The sequence below is a fragment of the Drosophila tropicalis genome, unplaced genomic scaffold (assembly GCF_018151085.1).
Source record: "Drosophila tropicalis isolate 14030-0801.00 unplaced genomic scaffold, ASM1815108v1 contig_878, whole genome shotgun sequence".
NCBI classification, from domain to species: Eukaryota; Metazoa; Arthropoda; class Insecta; order Diptera; family Drosophilidae; genus Drosophila; species Drosophila tropicalis.
The window spans coordinates 15,932,859-15,954,693 of NW_027173374.1; the positions used below are offsets into that span (position 1 = coordinate 15,932,859).

General features: G+C 39.2%; 1 protein-coding gene across 1 annotated transcript in view; it reads left to right on the plus strand.

Moving 5' to 3' along the window:
* Positions 1–282: 282 nt before the first annotated feature.
* The window catches only part of cpo (couch potato), a 45,127-nt gene continuing 23,574 nt past the window's right edge, over positions 283–21,835 (plus strand). Inside the window, 2 exon segments of the mRNA XM_068299145.1 lie at positions 283–367; positions 3,055–4,262. Of these exon segments, the coding sequence (XP_068155246.1) occupies positions 283–367; positions 3,055–4,262 (1,293 nt within the window).

Consider the following 21,835-nt stretch of genomic DNA (forward strand, 5'->3'; position numbering starts at 1 on the left):
ACTGAAGCTAGAAGCTTATGCCAAATCTGGACAATTGGATTATGGGCAATAGCTCAAATGAAATTTTCAGATCAGTATATGAGGCCCTTTCGCTGAACTGAATTCGTATCTCAACTCAATTGTTGGTTATTCTGTGGGTGGTGGCAAGTGATGCGAATCGCTAGTTCATTTTAGGTTTATCTCTACAGGCATTAGCAATGCTAATTGTAGGTACAACTGAATTCTGTCGTGCTAAAATAGTCTTCTCTGTCTGAGCTGTTATGGCAAAAAACTAGTTTCATGATGATAATCATCATCATCATTCGCATCAGCTTCATCATCATCATGATGCATGCGAGAAACGTGGGCGTGCATCAAACAAGCACGAGTGCCTATCCATTACATTGAGAAACCAATTGACAGGCAGGCGGGCAGTCAGTCAGCTAATCGAAATATTGCCGCAAGCTAAGCAAAGGAAAATTGCAAACAAAACTAAACCGACGGCTATGTATGTAGAGACGTAAGGGAAAATTTTGTGGGCAAAGTTAAAAGTGTTCCCAATTTCAAACATTAACATTTACTCTTTTTCTTGTGTTATTTTCGAGATTGGATATCTCTAATTAGATGATTCGTTTCGTTCATTTCAAAGGGGCGTGCCTAACAAAAGCAACATCAAAAAAAAAAGGCATTTGTCATTATAAAAATTACATTTAATTATATTTATTTTATGCCAAACGCTCCCAACTTCCGTTCCAATGCAAAACAAAATTGAGAGACGATTAGATGAGAGAAGTTTCTGTTGCTTTTTGCTATTGCTGGTGCCGTATGAGCTCAGCAAAGCGTGCGGGAAATTCATTAGCAATATTTATGACTAGTTGGTTGTTGTTGTTTTGCCTTTTTTTTTTTTGTTACTGACTAATTTCCAAGGCACCAGCAACAGCAGCAGCACCGTCATTATTGTTGTTACTTACTGTCGGGGCTTTCGTTTCGGTACGCTATTGTTGCTGTTACTGCTTATATAAAACATACATTTCTATTGTTGTTTGTGATGATGATGTTGCTGGTTGCTGTTACTTATTTTTCATTGCATGTTGAAAGTGCATAGCAAATGTATGAAATTATTCAAAATCAGAACCACAAATTTCTTGAGTTAAGTGAAGCAGGAAATCTTTCAACGATAATATTAATTTGCATCCATTTGTTGACCACCAATCGAAAAATGAAATGAATTCAAAAAAACTTTCATCCCTTTTCTATTCAGTATAAATTCTAAGTAGTTCACTTGTGTTTGTTTCTTGCGGGGTTTTCCAACACTTTTTCGTGCCTCCGCCACTGGTCTGCGACCATAAATAGTTATGCTCTAACGAAATTGCCACAATTAATTGCCATCACAGAAATCAATTTAATTTTGTTATTCAACCCTCAGACTAAAACCAATATCTATCAAACGTTCACGCACATAGCTTAAAGTACACACAAGCAATACATACATACATATAAATGGCATTCTATATAAATATATTCATACCGATAAATATGTTTGCCTGCATACATATGTATGTATGTACATTTGCACATATACATATATTGTATGCATATTGCGCATACGCCTGGTTGGTCATTAATCGAAAAGTGGCCGCAATTTTGGCCATAAATCTCACGCCAAACGATGATAACACAAAAGCATATTTAAATATATACGGAAAATATTTATTGTGTGGGTGTGGGTGTGTGTGTGCGTGTGTACGAGGATTGCGGCTTTATGTTTCTATTAATTATAAATCATTGAGGAGGGATTAGTTAGACAAAAGTAAAAGATGAAGCCGCCAAAGTTGGTAGTCATTGACAATGAAGCATCTGCCGCCACCCACTTTGTTATTTATGCATATTTAAAATATAGTTAGTTAAGTTTACTAACTAAGTTAAATGGCATGCAATCTATTGACTTGCTGTTAGTTTATCTCTGTCTTCACTTCGTCATCATTATCATTATTCTTGTGGCCTGTAAACTTTGCAACTTGTAGAGTTACCCTTTTCAAATAGACACTTCGACTCGTTGTTATGCTTATCGTTTGCATAATTTGTCCAATGTGTGTATCAATGTATCTATAAGATATATAGATACAATTCAGGCTCGGCCCCTCTGTTTCATCTGCTTTGTCCTTCGCTGGAGCCACGTCTTTATAATCCCATGTTTGTGTAACTAGTGCCAAGAGTGTATATCTACATATATAGACATCCATATCTGCATACACTTATACATATACATTATACATACATATGTATATAAATGTATCTAAGTGTATATCTGAGTGAGGTCTGAGATCTGAGGTTTAGGTATGTGCATAATTTTCCCCCAACCAAGTGAACTTTTCTGCGAACCCCAAAACCGTAACCGATTGTAATACAATTTCAGTTTGCTGTCATCTCAATTTTCAAGTTGTTTCACATACTCCTACTTACACATGTGTGTGTGAGTGTGTATTTTGTACTCTATGTGTATTTTTGTGTGTATCTTCTCTTTGTTTGTTTGCCCTGCGGTTGCTTTTATTCTCATTCTCATTCGCATACTCTCTGCTGTTGTTGCTGCTGGCATTGTTGCTGTTGTTGCTTCTGTATATTCAGATTTTTTCTTAACAACAACAGTTGACAATGCCGATGCTTCATGGCGATAAACGGTAGCTATACACTGTCAGAAATGGGTGGCCTTACATTCGTGACTATTTTGCAATGCTTTTGCGGTTATTTTAGATTTTTGTATAGTATTTTGAAATTCGTTTACTGTTTTCGTTTTATTTTTCACATCTGTTGACATATTTGCTTTTGATTTATGGATTTATGCAGCGTTGTTGCTTTGCCCTTAACCCCGTCGCCTTCTTATGTTGTTCTGTGTTAACATTTGCATTATGATAAATAAATACGTATACCTACGCAAAAGCGTTTTTCGACAATGTTGAATAATATTTGAATATTGTGAAAGAACAGAAAGAGAAGAAATAAATAATTCAAATGACTGGCAAAAAGTTTCTAACGTTCCTTTCATTTCGACTTTTAATATTCCACAGGTTAACTGAGTCGCCAACATAGCCAACTACCAGGATCTGTTGGGCAGCCATCATCACCAACTGCTCATAGCAGCAGCAGCAGGAGTGACACCAGCAGCAGCACTCATACCCTCGCCCACGCCCGCGCCCCTGCCCATCCAGTTACCGCAGCCACCCCCAACCATCCAACAACAATTGAACCAACAACCAACCAACCAGGGACCGGTGTTCGAAAAAGCCATCACCATTTCGTCGTTGGCGATTAAACGCAGGCCGACGCTGCCGCAGACGCCAGCAAGTGCCCCACAGGTGTTGTCGCCGTCGCCTAAACGTCAGTGCGCCGCCGCCGTCTCCGTTCTGCCAGTCACTGTGCCTGTACCAGTGCCAGTGCCCGCTGGAGTAGCCGCCTCATTGAAGGGACATCAGCTGAGTTTTGCCCATCCGACACAGTTTGCGGCCGCTGTAGCTGCCCATCAGCAACACCAACAGCAGCAGCAGGTTGTCGCCCAACAGCAGCAACAGGCTCACCAACAAGCGCAACAACAGCAGGTTGCAGCTGCCGCCTACCACCATCACCAGCAACAGCAGCAACATCATCAGCAACAACAGCAGCAGCGTCTCGTACAATTTAATCAGGCGGCTGCCGCCGCTGCTTTACTCAATCAGCACCTACAACAACAACAGGTTCAAGTTCAACAGCACCAACAACTATCACACTACGGCGGTTACCAACTACATCGTCAATACGCTCCTGCACAACAACAGCAGCCACAACAGTCCCACATTTTGCTGAGTAACAGTAGCAGCAGCACTGGTAAACAGCATCAAACAGGAGGAGCAGCAATATCTGTGACAGCAGCAACACCAACGGCCAATCCAGCAGCAGCCACATCGGCGGTAGTAGCAACAACAACACCAACTGCAATTCACTCTAACACCAGCAATAGTTCGCCCAATAGTCCCGCCCAAGAACTGCAATCACACGAATCCAATTCCGCGTCCGCCTCAGCGCCGACCACGCCTTCGCCGGCAGGAAGCACAAGTGCTAACTCTACATCAGTGACAGGAACAGCCGCAGTAGCATCAGTCAGTGACAGTAACAACAACATTAACATTAACAACAGTAGCAGCAGCAGTAGCAGAGACGCCAACGCCATAATGGAAAATCAGATGGCCCTGGCTCCGCTGGGACTTTCACAGAGCATGGACTCGGTAAACACGGCTAGCAATGAAGAAGAGGTAAGTTCCAGAGATTATTAAGTAACTAATAAGTATCAAGCACGCGCTCAATAAAAACAGGTTTACTTCTTAGGGAACGTTTTTTGTGTTGCTACTTGAACTAGCAGTTTAGAGATCTTTATTTCGAGGCTTTTGCTTATATCCTGCCCATGCCGTCAATTTTATCCTTCATCCCAAAAAGGAATGAATACTAAGGGACTTGCGTGAGTGGCAAAGCCGCAAGCAACCCCATTTGTATGTGCGAATGCATTCAATGCAATATGGAGGCAGCAACGACAACCGCATTGGCCGCGGCAAGACGGTGACGGCGACGGCTTTGTTGCTTTAGCTTTTACTTTTGATTATGCGCCTTGTCTTATGCTACACATTTTTCATGTTCATTCTTTTTATATTTTATTGCGACTGCTTCTGCGGCGTTAGCGGCCTCGTGTAGAGCTCAGCGTGCGATGGCGGCACGTGCCCTGCATCTCCAACCTCACCCTCATCTCCCAACCCAATGCTTCTGCTCTTCTCATGCAGCAGCCATGTCAAGTGGGTACGTGGCCTTTCATACACACACTCATACACACACACCCACACAGACGCTGAGAGGTTTTTTGCTTTCTCTCCTTGGATCAGTCTTTGCACAAATCCAAACGATGCGTTAAATTTGATTTTATCCTTGCTGAATATTTTTCCTTCATCTTCTGTTCTTTTCCTTTATGCTTTGTTTTAGTATGTCTGTGTGTGTGTGTGGGTTTGTTTTTTGGGACCTATATTTATGTGAGCGTGATTTTGAGAAATTTATTTAAAGCAGTTTTTTTAATAGCTGCACCTCAGTAAGGTGAGGTGAGAGGAGCGCAAAAAGAGCTAAATTCTTGACTTTTATTTATGAATGACTCTTCGTTGGGGAAATTTAACTTGATTGCATCATTGGACTGGGACTTTGACTGATTTTATCCTTGCTGCAGTAAAACGCATTAAACCGGCCACCACCTAGAAAGGCACATTAAAATTGCATCAATCAACTGGCAAATACTTTACCCTGGTTTTCGTCTTTCCACTGCAGCGTATAACGAGAAAACGGAGAGGAAAATATCAAGAGAAATATTTTTCTTAAATAGGAAAAAAGGAAATGTTCTTGTTTCATTCGAAATGAAATGACTCTGCCTCGACATTTAGTTATTTTTAAATATTATACAAGGTGTTAATTACATTTAGTTTTACAATGATGGAAAAGAGCTTCTCACATCGAGTTTATCTGAGATCTCAGTATCATCAAAATCAGGATACAGTCGTTGACCTGGCCGAGGGCCAAACTGCATTTCACCTTTCCACTTTGAATGTTTTTGCATTCACTGCAAGCTGACTTCATTTGTATTTATGAGTAGACTCACTCGTTCGGCTACCTCTGTCGCCTCATCTCACAGCGCTTTCCAGTACTCACTCAGTTGAGTTGACTTCATATGTATGTACATATATGTGCAGTGCATGAATTATTGATAAGTCAATTAAAAAAGTATGACAGCGGTCTGATGGCTGGTAAATATTTTACTTAAGCTCGAGCCGACATCACGGTGTTGCTTCCCCCGAGAATATAATGGGGCATAAGGGGGTGATGGGTTTAAGGAGGAGGTCATGAATGGGATGGGATGCTGGCGGTCTGTGTCTGTTTGTTTGTCATTTGCACAGGAGGAGCCCAACATACAATATTGTTTTTCTTTCATTTAAACGTTTTATGTGTGGCAGCCAATTCCCAAAGGCAGAGAGAGCGAGAAAGTGAGAGAAGATTGCAGAGTCGTGTAGACCGAGGACCCTTGAGTCCTGCCTGCCTGCTCGCTACAGTGGCTGGCCATCGAGTAATCAAATGTGCGCAACCTGCCATGTAAAAAGTGTGTAAGAATCTCTCGTTTTGCTTACCGATCGGCCTTTGCCATTCGCTAGCATCAGAGTTGTAACAAAGCTGTCCAGTTGAAGCCAACTTTTATTTTAAATATATATATTTCTAAAATAAAAAAACTAAACTTAATAAAACTTGTCACAGATGTCCGCCTTTTGCAGCAACATTTACCCTCACCTCACACCACTTGTCTCCAGTCTCGTTGCCTCCTCTCAGGCGTAGAGTTGCGCACAATTAAACTTTTAACTTTTTGCAGTTTGCAAAAAGAGTTTGCCGTTGCCCCTGTGACCCTCTCTGTGTCTTCTCTCTGCTGATATTCCACATTTTTGTCATGTGCACTCAACGGAAATTGCCATGTGCCAAAATGGCAACTTCCCTGCCTCTCATTCGCATTCTCTCTTTTTCTCTCTGTCAGGTTTTGGGTTCTCGTCCCTTTTCTCCTAACCTCCACTTTGTTAAAGAATACTTTTTGACATTTTTCGTATTTGTTTGGGTTTTTTTCGGCATAATGCAAATAGCATAATGGCTAAAAGTTTTCTCTTGCAAGTCAACTGTTGCATTTTACCAAAGACAAAATAAATTTGTAGCTCTATAAATAGGCGAACAAGAGAGAGAAAAAACAGAAAAAAATATCAACCAAAAAAACTGAACATTCGCTCCAATGAATTTCTAAACAATTTTCAGCCCACTAGAATCACTATAACACATACATACATGCAAAAGAAAAAATAAAAGAAGATAGAAAGAGACAGATGCCAAGGCGAAAAGTGTTTGCTTTCCCCAAGCTAAATGTCAATTTGTGTGTGCATATCTTATTTTCACATTTGCATTTTGTTTGTCCTTGCTGTACCTCTTTATGTATCTCTCTCGCTCTTTGTCTCTCTTTTACCCTTTACCCTTTACCTCTTTGCTTATGTCTATCTTTTTTCTGTCTATTACCAAAACCCTACTTCCGCTTTAGACATTTTTTGACAGGGCTTTTAAGTTCTTTCGTTATTGCCAGTGTCCGCAAATTGCTTTACGTGGTATCAGCCACTTGCCACTTTTAAATTCCATTTCCAATCGTTTTCGAAGAAAGGGAACACTTTCACACTTAAATTGAGGCCAAACATTGTTCGCACTCTTGTGGCCCAAAAGTCCTTAACTTGAGCGCCATTTAGCCTGGACATAGCCATTGCCATTGCCACTTCTACTCCTCCAAAAAGCAAACTATTGCATTTAGCTGGATGGTCGATAAAAAAGGTGTATGTGAGTGGGTGGTCTTTATGTGTGAGTGGTTTGTCTTTCTTCTTTTTCTTTTTGACTCCAGCTTTCTTGTTCTAGCTTAATTCAATTTAAGCTTAAGACAATTTTCTGCAGAAAATGAAATTATTAAAAAAAGGTTGAAGATTTTATCGAAAATAATTTGTGTGAGGAAGAACTCCTTAGATAGATAAAATCAACTGCAATGAAAAGTGTGGCATTTAAAGGGCAAACGAGGGTTCTGGTCTGACCATTTTTGAAATTCAATCACATAAATGTTTTAACCTCGAATAAAGCAATAATAGTAGCAGCACCAGCTGCTGTTGAATCTGATTAAGTTTTAATTAATAAAACAAATGTCAGAACAACATCAATCTCTCGCTCTGTCTCATTTATTCTCTCCCTATCTCTTTGGCTTTTACTATCTGCCTCTGCCTCAGCCTCATTATGCATTTAACATGCATTAACCTCATGCCGTGTAAATGCAATTTAAAATGCCAACTGCAACACATAAATTTCATGCGTAAATAATGTAGAAATTAATAAGAGTTCCATGGCCATAACTCTTAATTACCAATATGCTCTGTTCCCTCCCTCTTTCTGTGTAGGTGTGAGACAGAGAAAGCCACTATAAAAGTATAACGATGATAAAGATAAAGAGAGAGAAGCACTATTATGATGAATAAAACAAAAGAATAAGGAATTGCAGTTTATCACCATTAATATGCTTTAACTTTTGATCGGAAGGCAGAAAACGACATGCTAGGTTCATCGTGTCCTTTTTTTGGTCATCAAATCATCGACAATCCCTTCTAATGCGTCTATGTATCTTGTCTGTGTGTATTTCTTTTTCTGTTCTAACATTTAAAACTCATTAGCTGCCGCTAATCTCTGTCATGCTGGTTACTTTCTGTACTCTCCCTAATGCTGCAAGCCCCTCTTAAGCAAAGACAATCTTCAACAGCCTATGAAAGCTCCAAAATCATTCAAGGAACAAAAGCTTAAATTAATTAGTAAGATCAAGTTCACGACAACTACTATTGCGACTGTTTAGACTTAGAGTTAATATCAAACCTAAGATTAGTACTTAAGCGCTCTATAGTTTTTTTTCTTTTCTCCTTTTATCAATAAAGCCCAAAAATCATTCGACAAATTGCCCGGTTGTCCATTTTTTCTATTCTGTCCGCATGTCCGTGTCAACTACGTGTCGAAAATGCTGTTAACTGTAACGCCTCTGACCCATCGCACCACCGCCCCCGTCTCAATGCTAGCCCCTTGATTTTTTATACAATAAATAAGGCAGGCGACGGGAAAAAAAGGAAAATAACAAGAACCAACCAACCAAAATGTTGCTGACATTTGCAACAATTTCCGTTTTTGGTTGGTTACATCCTGCATCATCCTGGCTCGTGTTTTGCACCCCAACCCCACTCCCATTGTATGCAATGGGAATGTGAATGCGGCTGGCACTGTTCCTTTTTTTATGATTATTATAAGCTTTTGCTTTTTTTCTGGTGTTTGCTTGGTGGGGTTTGGGTGAAACGGAAAATTTCAGTTAGCCATTCTTTCTCCTTTCGTTTTTCGTACTTCTACCCCTACGTTCGTTTCATTTTTGTGTTGTGTCATCATCGACACGCAAGTCAAACAAATCAACAAACAAATATAAGTGAAAACGGGCAGCTTTGGGGTTAAAGGTAAATGAAAAGACAGGAGCTCGGACCCAAACTCCAGCCGTCTTGCTTTCTTTTTTCTCCTGTGTACCGCAATTCGTGACCAGGACAAACAGAAGCTGGAGTTTGCCTAATGTTTTTTTGTTGTTTTTTTCTGTTTTTTGTTCTTTGCTCTTCCTGTTGTTGGTCGTCTTTTTATGACCTTTTCTCCTTTTGCTTATTTTTTACGTGGAATAATTGAAGTTTCATTTGAGTTAGTCTTCAACAAGTTTAACTAAAGTTCTGCGGTCAAAAAAAAAAAAAGAAGAAAAAACGAGGCAAAAGGAAAAAGGTTAAGCTTAATTAAATATTAATAGGCAGAGAGTAAAATGGGAAGGGGTTTTCGGGTGAAGGTCTATCAATTGAAAATTTATAAGCCCTGGCTTCTCCTTCTCTCGTCCGATCCATTCTTTTTGGTGAGAATTCAATTTACACCAGTCGCCAGTTGATTTTATTTGTTTTTACTCAAATTGTAAATGACCAAAGAGAAAGTGTGTAAACAAATAGAATCTGCCCGTTGCCACGCCCTCCTACTCCTACAGCGGAAGCGGCTGTTGCGGCCGTTCCTAATGTGTTGAACATGTTGCCTTGTAATGTGCTGACAACACGCAATGAACGAAGGAACACACACAGCGAACCGGAGAGATCCAAAATCCTCAGGCCATCTGCAGACCAAAGACAAATGACAATTCCGCATGCCACCCACGCCAGTCAAGCGCTTGCCCCACAACGGCCCTAAGAACTACACTCAGCGAAATATTTCACAAATTTGAAGGCACTATTACAGTTGACTTGTCTATTCATGCGAGAATTTTTTTTGCAAGTGTAGTCTGTAGTTTGCTCTGTTTCCGCTTCAGTTCCTTGGGGAAGTTGGTCAAATAGAATGTATTTTTGGTGCGTGCTGTTTGATCAGTTAGTCGCCACTTTGGGGGCCTTCATTAGATGCTGCATCTTACTCTTGTTGGCAATTAGGGGCCCATACACACATACACACATACATACATAGTTTTGTATGTTTTTGGGTTTGCCATATTAATAAGTTGGTGCTGTGGAAATTAAATTTAAGAAAACTTTGGTAAACTTTTATGCTGCTGCCACTCAAAATGCACTCTCTGTGTTTGTAGATGTGTATGTGTCTGTGGGTGTGAGAATGTTGGCAGAGAGTCAATCATAAAATATGAAATTTATACAGCCCAATAGACACGCTTCACCCCACGTCCCGCTCACACCTACAATAACCCTGCAGGAGGTGCATTCGAGCGCAGAATTCTCACACGAGTGGGGCTACAACAGACCAAGAAGAGGGAAGTGGGGAGTAGAGGAATGCCAACGTCAGCCATTTGAGCGGAAACCGGAAATCAACTTTAGGGCTGCTTTTGTTTATGCGATTCTGTTGTTTTTTTTACCGCTACACAACTACGGCCTGCAACAACAAAAACTGCCATAACAAAAACTTACGGGGTGCCATGTCTAAGGCCAGGGCCGCATCACAGAAAAAAATGCAATTTTATTTTAGCCTTTAACAATAGGAATAAGTGCGAAAAAATCGCCTTTCTATCTACAAAATATTCCAATTCTTTCTTGATCGTTGTATTTCAAAACAAACATATATTATTTCAATTAAAGATGGCTTGCCAAAAATCTGTCGTTTGTATAGAATATTTAGTCCGGCCCTGTTTTGAGTTTGAGTTTCATTTTTGCTAGTTTTTTATTCTTTTTATTTGCTTAGCGTGCCAAAGTGGAGGGGACTGTTTATTTTCACATAGCTTTTTGATGTTTTATGCAAGCTGAGAGTCTGCCAGTCCTGCCCATTTGCCTGTCTATTTTTTGTTGAAGGCAGAATTTCTTCAACAGGACTCTGATGGTATCAAACCATATTTGCTTAATTTAAAGAAAACACACACAAGTCGTGCTTAAATACTAAAATGAAACCAATGGAAGCAAAAATCGAATAAATTTAACAAAATACACAGTTAAAGCTTTAAAATTGCTGCAACATAAATCATTAAACGAGGCATTGGCAAGGCAAACTAGGGAAAATGTTCCATAGTTCATTTACCTAGCTAAGAGCAACTTCTTGTTTGGTACCTGGAAAATTCCTCCTTAGCTGCTGCTGCCACTTGGTGGCGTGCAACTTTTAGCCAACAGCAGCAGCAGCAACAACAACAACAACAGCAACTCCCCACAAAAAGCGAGTAAAAATGGTCAAAAACCATTGAAGCATGATTTTAATGGCCGAGTCAAGGGGTGAGTAGGTGGATGCAGGGGGGGTAAATATTACAAAAAGAGGAGTGCCAGTGGGAGATGGGTGGGGTGGTTGAGCAATTCATTTAATTCGTGTTGCATGTAACAGCAAATGTTGTAGCTTAACTGAATGCAATCGCCGCACAGTAGTACACAATTTACAAATTCGGTATCCTTTTCCTTTTCCTAAATTAAACTTCTTTCCAATGCTACGACATTATTTTGTCCTTTTTTTGTCCGCTTTCATTACACTGTGCTTGAAAGGAGCTAGGAAAAGAAGAATAAAAGACTCGCACAGGGCACTTCCTTTTCTTGCCTTTTTGCGCAAACATAATTTTCTTTTCCGCCTATTTACGCCACAAAATGAAAGCGGAAGCCGAGCGAACCGGGTGGATCCGCCGTAGCAGGAGCAGGGGTAAGGAGCCGATAAATAAGAAAAAGCATCGACTGTCGTTTGTCGTCGTCGTGTTTCCTTATTTCAGTAGTAGTGCCGGCATGCATAGAATATGCCCCAAAAAGTTACATTTAAGCTGAATAAAAAACCATAAGAGGCTAAGTAAATCGAGAGAGTGAGCGATAGATATGTATAATAGACAATTTAATAGGCAATACAAATTGGAAAAGCTTTTCCTTTTCTTTATATTCTTTAAGAAATACAATCAATTTCTTACATTTAATGATTTCCATTCACTTTCATTGCAGGTATGTGTGTTGCCAAACCTAGAATACGACTAGACGCCTCCTAGTTTATTGTATACTCACGCAAGTACTCTAAATGTCAGATGCAAATATTCAATCTAACTTCATTAGCCATGCCGAGAAATTGGGTCGTGAAATGTCCATTAAAAATCACATAGAAATTATAGGAAAACCCCATTCTCCACTCACACACACACACACACATACATACTGTATCAACTTTTTAATGCACGATATCAAACGATTCAATGGCCATATATAATCGCTGCTAAATCGCAACTATGCATGGGCAAGTGGTTCGGGGTTGGGGGCATCAGTTAGAGGTTAATGCTAGTAAGGGAGGTACATCCATACTATAGATGAAATGGCTTCGATATCCACTGAACCGTCACGTCCCGCCGCATACTCTCCTGACCAGCAGCAGAAGCAGCAGCAACATTTGACGTGCGTTCGCGTAATTACAGTCCAAAATGTCGACATGTTTCTATCCCCATAACGTTCTACGTACTAGTGCTCCTCCATAATCATTCGTCTCTACATGTACCTCCTTCTTGGACTTCTCTCCCCACTCTATCCGCCGCTTGCCCTATTGCTTATGCAAAATTTTCAATTGTGTTTTGGTGGAATTGCGGATGGGGACAGACAGTGTCGCCTCTAATGTAGCTCGTGCAATTTGCCAGAGAACTGAAACTAAATTGTTCTATTGTATTTAAGTTAATTACTCATACTAATGCTAATTTTTGTCGTTGTCATTGCCATTCGGTCGTTGCTATAAAACAATTGTCATGAGTCTCCTTCTACTTACATACATAGCATAAATTCCAATTTAGAAGGCTTTTAATTTATTTATTTTGTCTAGGCAGAAAAATGATACATATCTCTCAATATAAAGAACAAACCTTTCTCAAAATCTTCCAAAATAATTAAATTGTTAATAAAAACTCGTAAGGTTCTAATCTATCTACGCACCGAATTAAATGCTTTAGATTGTCAGTATAGGAACGCATGACTGAACACAGATTCGCGTTAAATCAGATAAAACAAATTTTTCGTTATAAAATTTATTTTTTATCCTCCTCTTATACACTGCACACTTGGGCATTCCATTGATATAAACTAGTACACGTTTCTATATACTCATTTGTTCTAATCATGATTATTATTGTGAAGTATATATGTTCAGATTTGGAACTGTATATAAATGATTCTATGTACATATTAACCTTCACGCTTTGCTGACTTTGACAGTTGATGGCGACGTCATATTGTCAGAACATCCAAAGTTAATTGTTTTATTTACGACGCTTGCGTAATGTTTGACAAATTAGTAGCACACAAAGGCAACATTGCAACAATAGCAATACCAGCAGTAAGCAACAGGAAGTTAATGACATTTGCTGTGGCTAACACACAAAATGAAAGAAAGACTGGAGAAAAAGTAAAGTAGATGAAAAATAATAACCTGGAATAGATTTAAATGTGGTGGGGGATTTGTTTACTCAAATTACACATTAGTCCAATGAAAAGGAGGGGGGGTCAGGGAGACTTGGGGATTTGTGTAGGGGTAGGGCAAGGTGTTGGTTGTGGTAAATGTTAACTACGCTATGACTTATGCAACTCTTCTCGAGTAACCACAAAAGCCAAGCAATGTTATTCAACTTCTCGTGTTACCACGCCTTCTCTAAGCAGCAGCACCAGTAGCCTTAGGCCATACATTCGAGTTACTCCACCCTCGAAAAACCCACCGGCCTCACCGCATCCCGTCTGTCCCACGCTTTGCTATGACAATTGCATGTGGTTTAATGAGCTAATGAAATAATAAATATTAATCAGGCGCCAATTACTCAATCGTTGGACGTACTGAAGCTGAGCTCTTGCCTTTGCCTTGCCGTGGCTTGGCAAATTGAACTCACTTGAGATTTCTATGAACATTAAATATAAATTTTTGAAGATTGAGTCCAGCAATTGTTTAAGTTGGCCATGAGCCACTGGCAGTCTCCGTTTTACTCTCTAATTACACGTTCAGTCAGTTACACAGTTTATCAATAACTCGATCGCTTCCATTAACTCAAGCATTTTAATTGAGATTAAAAACACACAAACTAAATTCTCCATGTGCCAGTTCCCAAGTGAATGGGAGAAGCCTGACTACTGAAAGTATGTGTTTATGTGTATAATGCCAATGAAGAAGGCATCAACAAACACAAAACTGGGAAAATAAATTGCCAAAATGAAATTAAAAATGTTTAATTTTTACAAAAACTAACAGAAAAAAGTGGCCAAAAGTATTTCTATTTGTTGGTTAACCGAAATTGGCCTAAATCAAATCAAGTGCTTGGTTTTTGTCCACAATACATGAATGAAATTGAAATGGCAAAATGCTTGAACTGAATCGTGCTAATAAATTGGAATTTCTGTTTTGTGTTGCAAGAGACAAAAGATGCTAATTGAAATGTAATTTAATTACAACAAACTATGGCAAAGTACAATTTTTTTTTCTTGCTCTGAGATATACATGTGTACATACACATGCGCCTACATCCATAATCTCAATTCATCTGACCGATATCGAAATGATCTAATTGTTGGGATATTTCGCCCGAAAACTGTTCCACTGTCAGCAATTATTTATGTTGAACTTGTTGCATTCTGTTGTTGCAACTAAGAGATTCAATTTGAAATTTCCATTTTCAGATGTTTACCCATGTTGCTTCTGTCATTTGGCAAACAAATTACTAGCAATGAAGCCAGCTTACTTCAGCCTTTCAGACTTTTCTCTACGCTTCCCATCTTTCTCACTCGAGGCAGATTGCCCACTTTTGATAAATATGCTCAGGCTGCTGGCTGCTGGCTTCAGGCTGCTTCTTCAGCACCGGAGACATCCAGACACTTTCATCAAGTTTATCGCGGCAATTTCATCTCATGACTAAAGGGAAATAGCAGCAGAAACACTGTGAAAAACAGAAAGTTGAGTGGCATTTCCCAGAACTGATTTCATAGCTGCAAAGAATGTGTGTGTGGATTGTAGTTAGTTGTGATTTCTCCTCGTCTTTTTGCAATGATAAGATACGATTTTTGTTTCTCTTTTGGCGACTAATCAGAAAACCATTTCGGCAAATAGGCCATTAATGGCGCAAGGCTGGGGCGTGGCTGCATAAGCCGACTTAAAGTTGGAAAACTTTTTGCTAAGCCAATTTGTCAACACCTGCACATGGGAGGGAAGGGCACAAAATAGTGGTAAAAGAACCCAACTTGCTGCAAACGAAGGAGATAGTGGCGGAAAGAGATAAAGGAAGAAAATATATTTTCCGTGTTTGGCCAACAACCTTAAACCGCCAACGAAGAAAACCACTGAAAATTCTCATTAAAATGTGTCGTCTCTATCTCTTTTCTTTTCTCTCTAACGCGTTATTTGCTGGCTGCTTTTGATGTGGAGATAATTTGTTAGCAAATGTGGTTACATCATTAGCGTGCAGCATCTGCCTCAGCCAAGCTTCCTGCGACCTCCAGACTCCGGGCTCTAGGCCTCCCCTCCCTTACTTACTTTCTCTGCCCTTTATGTGCGTGCGTCTGTAATAAATTTATTAGTCTCCTTCGCGTCATCCTCCCCGTCCACTTGCCTTTATCCATTCTTCACACAACTGCCAAATGATGCATGAAACGTTGGCCCCATGGACAATATATTAACGGTAAAGTTTTACAAACAAGTATGAAACAAAGGAGCAACATCTTCCTTTTACTCCCCGTCCCTAGTCCCTCCTCCAAGTATCCTGACAGTTCCTTGAACTTCAGCATGTAGACAAATTATTTAGCCTGCCTTTTACCTGCACCGAAGTGAGGGTTGAAGATGCGGTGTATACAAGTATCTATCTATGGATGTATGTGTATATATTAAAACCGTCATTTTAATGAGGTTTATGATATTAATCTTTGTTGACGACATATGCGTGTGTTGGTAAGCAAGTTGTCTACCGCATAGAAGAAGAAACCACAGCAGCATATTAAAAAGCAATTAAATTCGACCCTGTCATAGGCTTAAAAATAAATTAATGGATAACTCAGCTTTAAAAATTGTCTGAGAAAATTTATAATTTTATCATTTGAAATGCCAACTCATAGCACATTTTTTTTGCAAACTAATGGAATGTTGCAGACCAGAAAAATGCTTGCAAATGCAAAAGTGTCTGGCACAAAAGTTGATGGCTGGGGTCAAGCCTCATTCGACAAAATTCCATTTGCAACTTGGCTAAGTTGCTGTTGTTAATTAAGGCCAGGATATGCCAGGAAATATTTTAAATTTTTTGACATTTATAAATGGAGAGAGAAAGAGAAAGTAAGAGCTGGCTAGTTGTATATATATTCTGTGTTTCCTTAATAACATTTCAACAAAAATAATAACTAGCTATGAAAATATCAAGTATACGCCCCATAAATATTCATTTCTCGAAGCACTTCTAAATAGCTTATGTAATGAGTGTATAAAGCACAAACACACACTCATAATATGCTGGTGTGTGTGTGTGTATGTGTGTGGCAAGCATTTTGCCACTTTAATGGCCACAAATACATCATGACTTTTCATAAGTGTCTGCCACTTGAGGCATGCCCTGAAACACCCACCCCATCCACTTATTCTCTTATACTTTTTGCACCCCTACAAGCTGTTTTCCTAGCCAAGGACATTATCATCCTCGTCCTCGTCCTCGTCGTCGTCGTCGTTGTCGTCTGAGCCATCATATATCCTCCTTCTCGTATTTTCCGTCTTGGTTTTGCTTGTATCCACTGTTTTAGTATCTCTATACATCTCGCTTACTTGGCGACAACTCGTCATATTTATGTGGAAAACATTTAAGCCAACTTGACGATGGTTAGGCTAAGCCAAGGGCGGTTAACTCGAGATGTATGTATGTATGTATATGCCACAATTTAGTTACAATTGGCAAACACAGATGACCAATATTAAATGCCAAAGATTAAAAAGATGTAACAATATCCATCACTCTTAGCAACTTTCTCGTCTCAGTCTTCTTCAATTAGAAAATAAACTTTTGTTTCTGCTACTTGCCACACATCTGTCAGATGCATTAATTTAATAACTGCAAATGTTACACAGCAAACCATGTCCGATTGTTGACATCGAAACTTTTCTCAAAACATGAAGTATAACTTTTGTCCAGCAAAAATGCCTTCTACATACAAATGTATATGCAAATATTGTGTATTATATTTACATATATTTAAATATGGGTTAAGATATATACTAAAGTGGCTGATGCTTAATGCCATCCATCATTAACATTAAATTTTAAATAGGAAATAATGCACGACACACACAGAGACACACACAAATCGTGGGGTATATTGTGCGTGCTAACAATTTTTCTATGAAATATTCATAAGTAAAAGTGGCAGAGGGAGAAAACGCTGGGTAATGCACGGCACGTCAGGACAACAGAGAGAAAAGAAAACAAACGAAACAGAGAACGTAGATGTTCATTGATATGCAAAGTAATCCTAAAAAAAGCAGGCTACCTAACATACAAAATGAAAATATAATTTAAAGTGCAGAGAAATGGCCAAGCAAGTCGCACAGGCATTTTTATGAGCCACAGAGACCGGTATAATGGGAAGCGGCCACTGAGCATCGCACTTCTTTACTTCATTAAGTGGACCGCAGATTTTTTTGTAATGCGCCGATTCTAAGCGGCTGAAATAAAAAATATCTCAGTCTCGTCGACGGTCGACGGTCAAGAGTAACAACTGCTTGATGCAGATGAGGAAGGAGCCAAAAGCAACGACAAGGACACGAGGAAAGCTTGCTGGAGGCAAAAACCCAACCGCACATTATGTTAATGAGCTTTTTGATACCTAGCAACGGCGGCAACGGCTGCTGCAGTTACATGTTAATTATTACAGCCGCTGAACCTGTGCTCTGCTTGGCTGACCTCCTGCCAGCCGTTCCTACCTTTTGTTACGTTTCCATTCCGGCGCTCCTCCGGCGGCGTCCCTTTACTTTGGATAGAGCTATCTTTTAATTTTCCCCATTTTCACCTCACTCAAATGCAGGCTGACAAATTATGCGCCTGAAAATATTTCAGTTTTTCCATTTTGCTATTTTTACCTTTTCCCAGTTTATTATTGTTATATTTTCTCTTTTTTTGCAATGCGGTTTAATTATTAAAATGTTGCATATTTTTAGGTACTCTGCGCGCTTTTTATTTATTATTTTTTTTGTTGTACATATTAAATGCATTTATGCATTTTGTTTGTCTTTTTGACGTAGGCTAATTAAATTAATAGCATAAATCTGAATGCTCAGCCGCCAATTGTAGAGGATTTTGTAACTATAATCCAAAAGGGAAGCGCCGACGCCCAGTGGATTGTGGTTAGACCGCAAACCAGGCCCTGCACTAGGTGAAGCTACCAACTAAATGTGTTCTTTGTGGCTGATGAGCGAAAATTCCGCCATTTTCATTAAACAAACTCAAAGCAACATAATAACATAATTTTTTGCATAAATTTAAAACAATTTTATGCTTAAACAGGGAACCAGGAGCACTTTTTATCCTACCCATCAATAGGTTTGCCAGTTATTCTCTATGTTTGAGGAGTAATCTCCTAAAGGGGAAAACTGTGCAGCAAATAACACATTTCAAAAAGCTGAATGACATTCTTTTTGGTATCGTAAACTAATTTTGTCGATGACCAACAAACAACTCACAAATCAATGAAACATGTGATGGCGTTGCTGATGTTGATGGCGTTGGCTGCTGCTTGTCAACGTCAATTTCACAAACAAAATGCCTGCGACAGATTTACCCACAAAAATTCACTAACCAACCTGGACACCGAAGCGGTGGCAGTGGCAACAACTCAACCAAAAAACCCTTCGATGAAAATGTGCTCAGACATTTACACATATTTTAAATCTCCTCGTCCATTTGTCCATTCAACGACTACGGCTAATGCAACGCAACGCAACGCATCATTAAATGATTTGGTAACCTGATTAGGCAACGTGATCGGTATTTTTGATTCCCATGCAGGAGAGGGTTGTAAACGTTGCGTAATTGTTGCGAATTCGCCTACCGCTCCTCTTCCACACTATCCTGCTATCAATGGCCGCCAAATGAGTGTAAATTGTAGAGCACAAGCTCAGCCGCAGCAGCCATTCAAAGGCAATTGAAATTTTTGCGCACTTCAACTCATATTTACTTTGTGGCCATTTCTCCTTATCTCACGTAACCAAATATGTTTGCGGACAGAGAGAATGCAACAGAATATATTTGTAAATTGCGCGAACTGGTGAAAATTCAGTAAAGCAAATAATAAAAAGGGTAAAACTCTTTGAGTAAAACAAAAAAAAAAAGATTATAAAAAACAGAAACTATTAACAAAGTCTGGTATTGAAAGTTATAGTTAAACCACAAAAATTAACTAGGAAAATTCTTGAGATTTTTTAACGTCACATTTCAGTTGACATTTTCAAAATATGTTGCAAACCATAAAGAACATCTGGCAAACAGAAAAAAACTTTTTTTTGGGTTCGGGTTAGGCACCGACTCACATGATTAACCAAGCGCAGATATAATTGTAATTGGTTTTTATTGTTGCTGCTCTCAACTGTGTCGCTGGTGGTGTTTGATTGTAGCTTCTGCAACTGCATACAATTGTCGTTGGCTTGTTCTTTGCTAGCGAATTTTTTGAAACTGAATCGCAATTCTTGCCTAGCCTATACGTCTCTCTCTCTCTCCCTTTCTCCCCGTTTCGTGTGCGTCGCCACACACACTAATTAGCGCATATTTCACCTGGCCCAAGTGCTGTGGGGCAAGCCAAAAGAACCCGAAAAACGGATTTCATCTTTGCCTAGTCTCGTGGTATTCATTTGGGTATCCGTATATGTGTAAATGTGCATTACTCTGTATGTGTGTGTGTGTGCATCGGTGTACGTATATGTGTTTGTTCTTGCAATTACAATTGCAATTATCATTGTCCACTGCGGACTTTTGTCGAGCGTAGAGAAACTAGTTTAATTTTGATTTGTCAGTTTTGTCTCATTTTGTGAGCTGTAATGGAATTTTTAATGTCCCTGACTTTCTGCAAGCAAGGGCCTTAACTGACCCGTTGATAAGCTTAACTCTATCTCTATCTCTTTCAGTGGTACAAAACCAGGAATAAATGTTAGCCAAGTTAAGTTACACTTAGTAGAGTCAGGTTACACTCAGGAGTAAAATGTTGTGAGCAACATTCCTTACTCTTCTCTTGTATTCTACTTTGTTGCACAATTTTACGTGCATCTTATGCCACTACGCAGCTTAAAATTAACTCAGACAAGACCAAGCACAAGACTTTTGGCCTGGAAAGAATTGTCCTCACTGTCTTTTAATTATATTTTGTCCATGGACATAAAAAAATATGTTAAATTCCTACATTGTCATAAAACTGTTACTCATTAATTAAACAAATAAATGCGTTTTGTTATTTTTACAATAATTTTGATTATAATTAACAAATGGTAAACTAAATACATACATATGTGCATGTATTTATGCTATGTAATGCCATTATTATGATCTAATTAAATTTGCAATTTTCTAAATAGATTTTTTTGTTTGGGAAATTGAAAATGCATAATCATGACAGGAAATGGGCGCAGTATTTTTATGTCAACTTTAATTATGGCAAATCATTTTGGTATCTGCCTGCCAGAGGTGTGCCAGGGCAATTAGACCTCCTCCCCATACATTTGAAATGTTGTGTGTTCTCGTTCGAGGGCCAAATTATGTCACGTTTTGGTTCAGTGATCAGCTCAATGATGATTTCACAGTGATTGCCTGTGCACTATGCATGGCGCAACTAACCAAATGGGCGTGGCATGTGCTATGGTGGGCTTCCATTTGCGCTATTTCACTGGCAATTAATCTGACTCTACCCATCACCCAATCTCTTTATCTGGATTGCTAATTTACACGCCTGGGAAATGGAGGTATCAAAAATAATGCTAAAAACTCAAATAACTTTTTGATGTAGCAAATTTGTGTTGGTGTTTTTTTCGGATTCTGCAAATTGATGCGGCTCAAAAGTCAGTATATAAAGTAAGTTTTTTCCCATGCATTTCGCTGATTTGCATTTTGTCAATTTATTTGCATATTTTTTTTGCGCCAGAAAATATGCAACACAAAATTGTTATTAATATTTTAATGCAAAAAGTGCGAAAGAGAGGCGACGACAGAAAAGGACTAGGGGAGAAAAAAAGTTCAGTCCCGGCTTAGAGCGCTGATTTAAAGCAAACACAGAGTGTAAGCGCCAGGACTGAGGGCTGACTGTCAGACGGATGGGAGGGAACACTGGAGTTTGGGGATCAAGAGAGATTTGTTGCCCTTCTCCTCTGCTGCCCTTCATCACACTTCTCGGCTGCTGCATGCCAAAGTGTGCGCAAATATTTGGAAAATGTTGCAACTGGCACAAAAAGCATTAAATATTTATTGAGTTCACAAAAAATAAAGGAAAACCAAACAAAAATATTGGACAAAGCTTAAACCTTTAAAGATGATCATAATTTTTTGGATAAAAACTCCAAAAATCATATAGTTGACATACGGAAAGCGCCATTTAAATGCGAAAAGTATATCCCTGAGCCCAAATTAAGTAAGTAAAAGGTGGAAAACAGGAATTACTCATTCTGGTTGGGGGAAATCGTGAAAAACTTACAAACCAACAATAATAAATTATTCCCAAATGCAAGTCGTCGTGGCCAACAGAAAAAGGTGCAAAGCAAATCGAATAAAAACTCGGAGAAA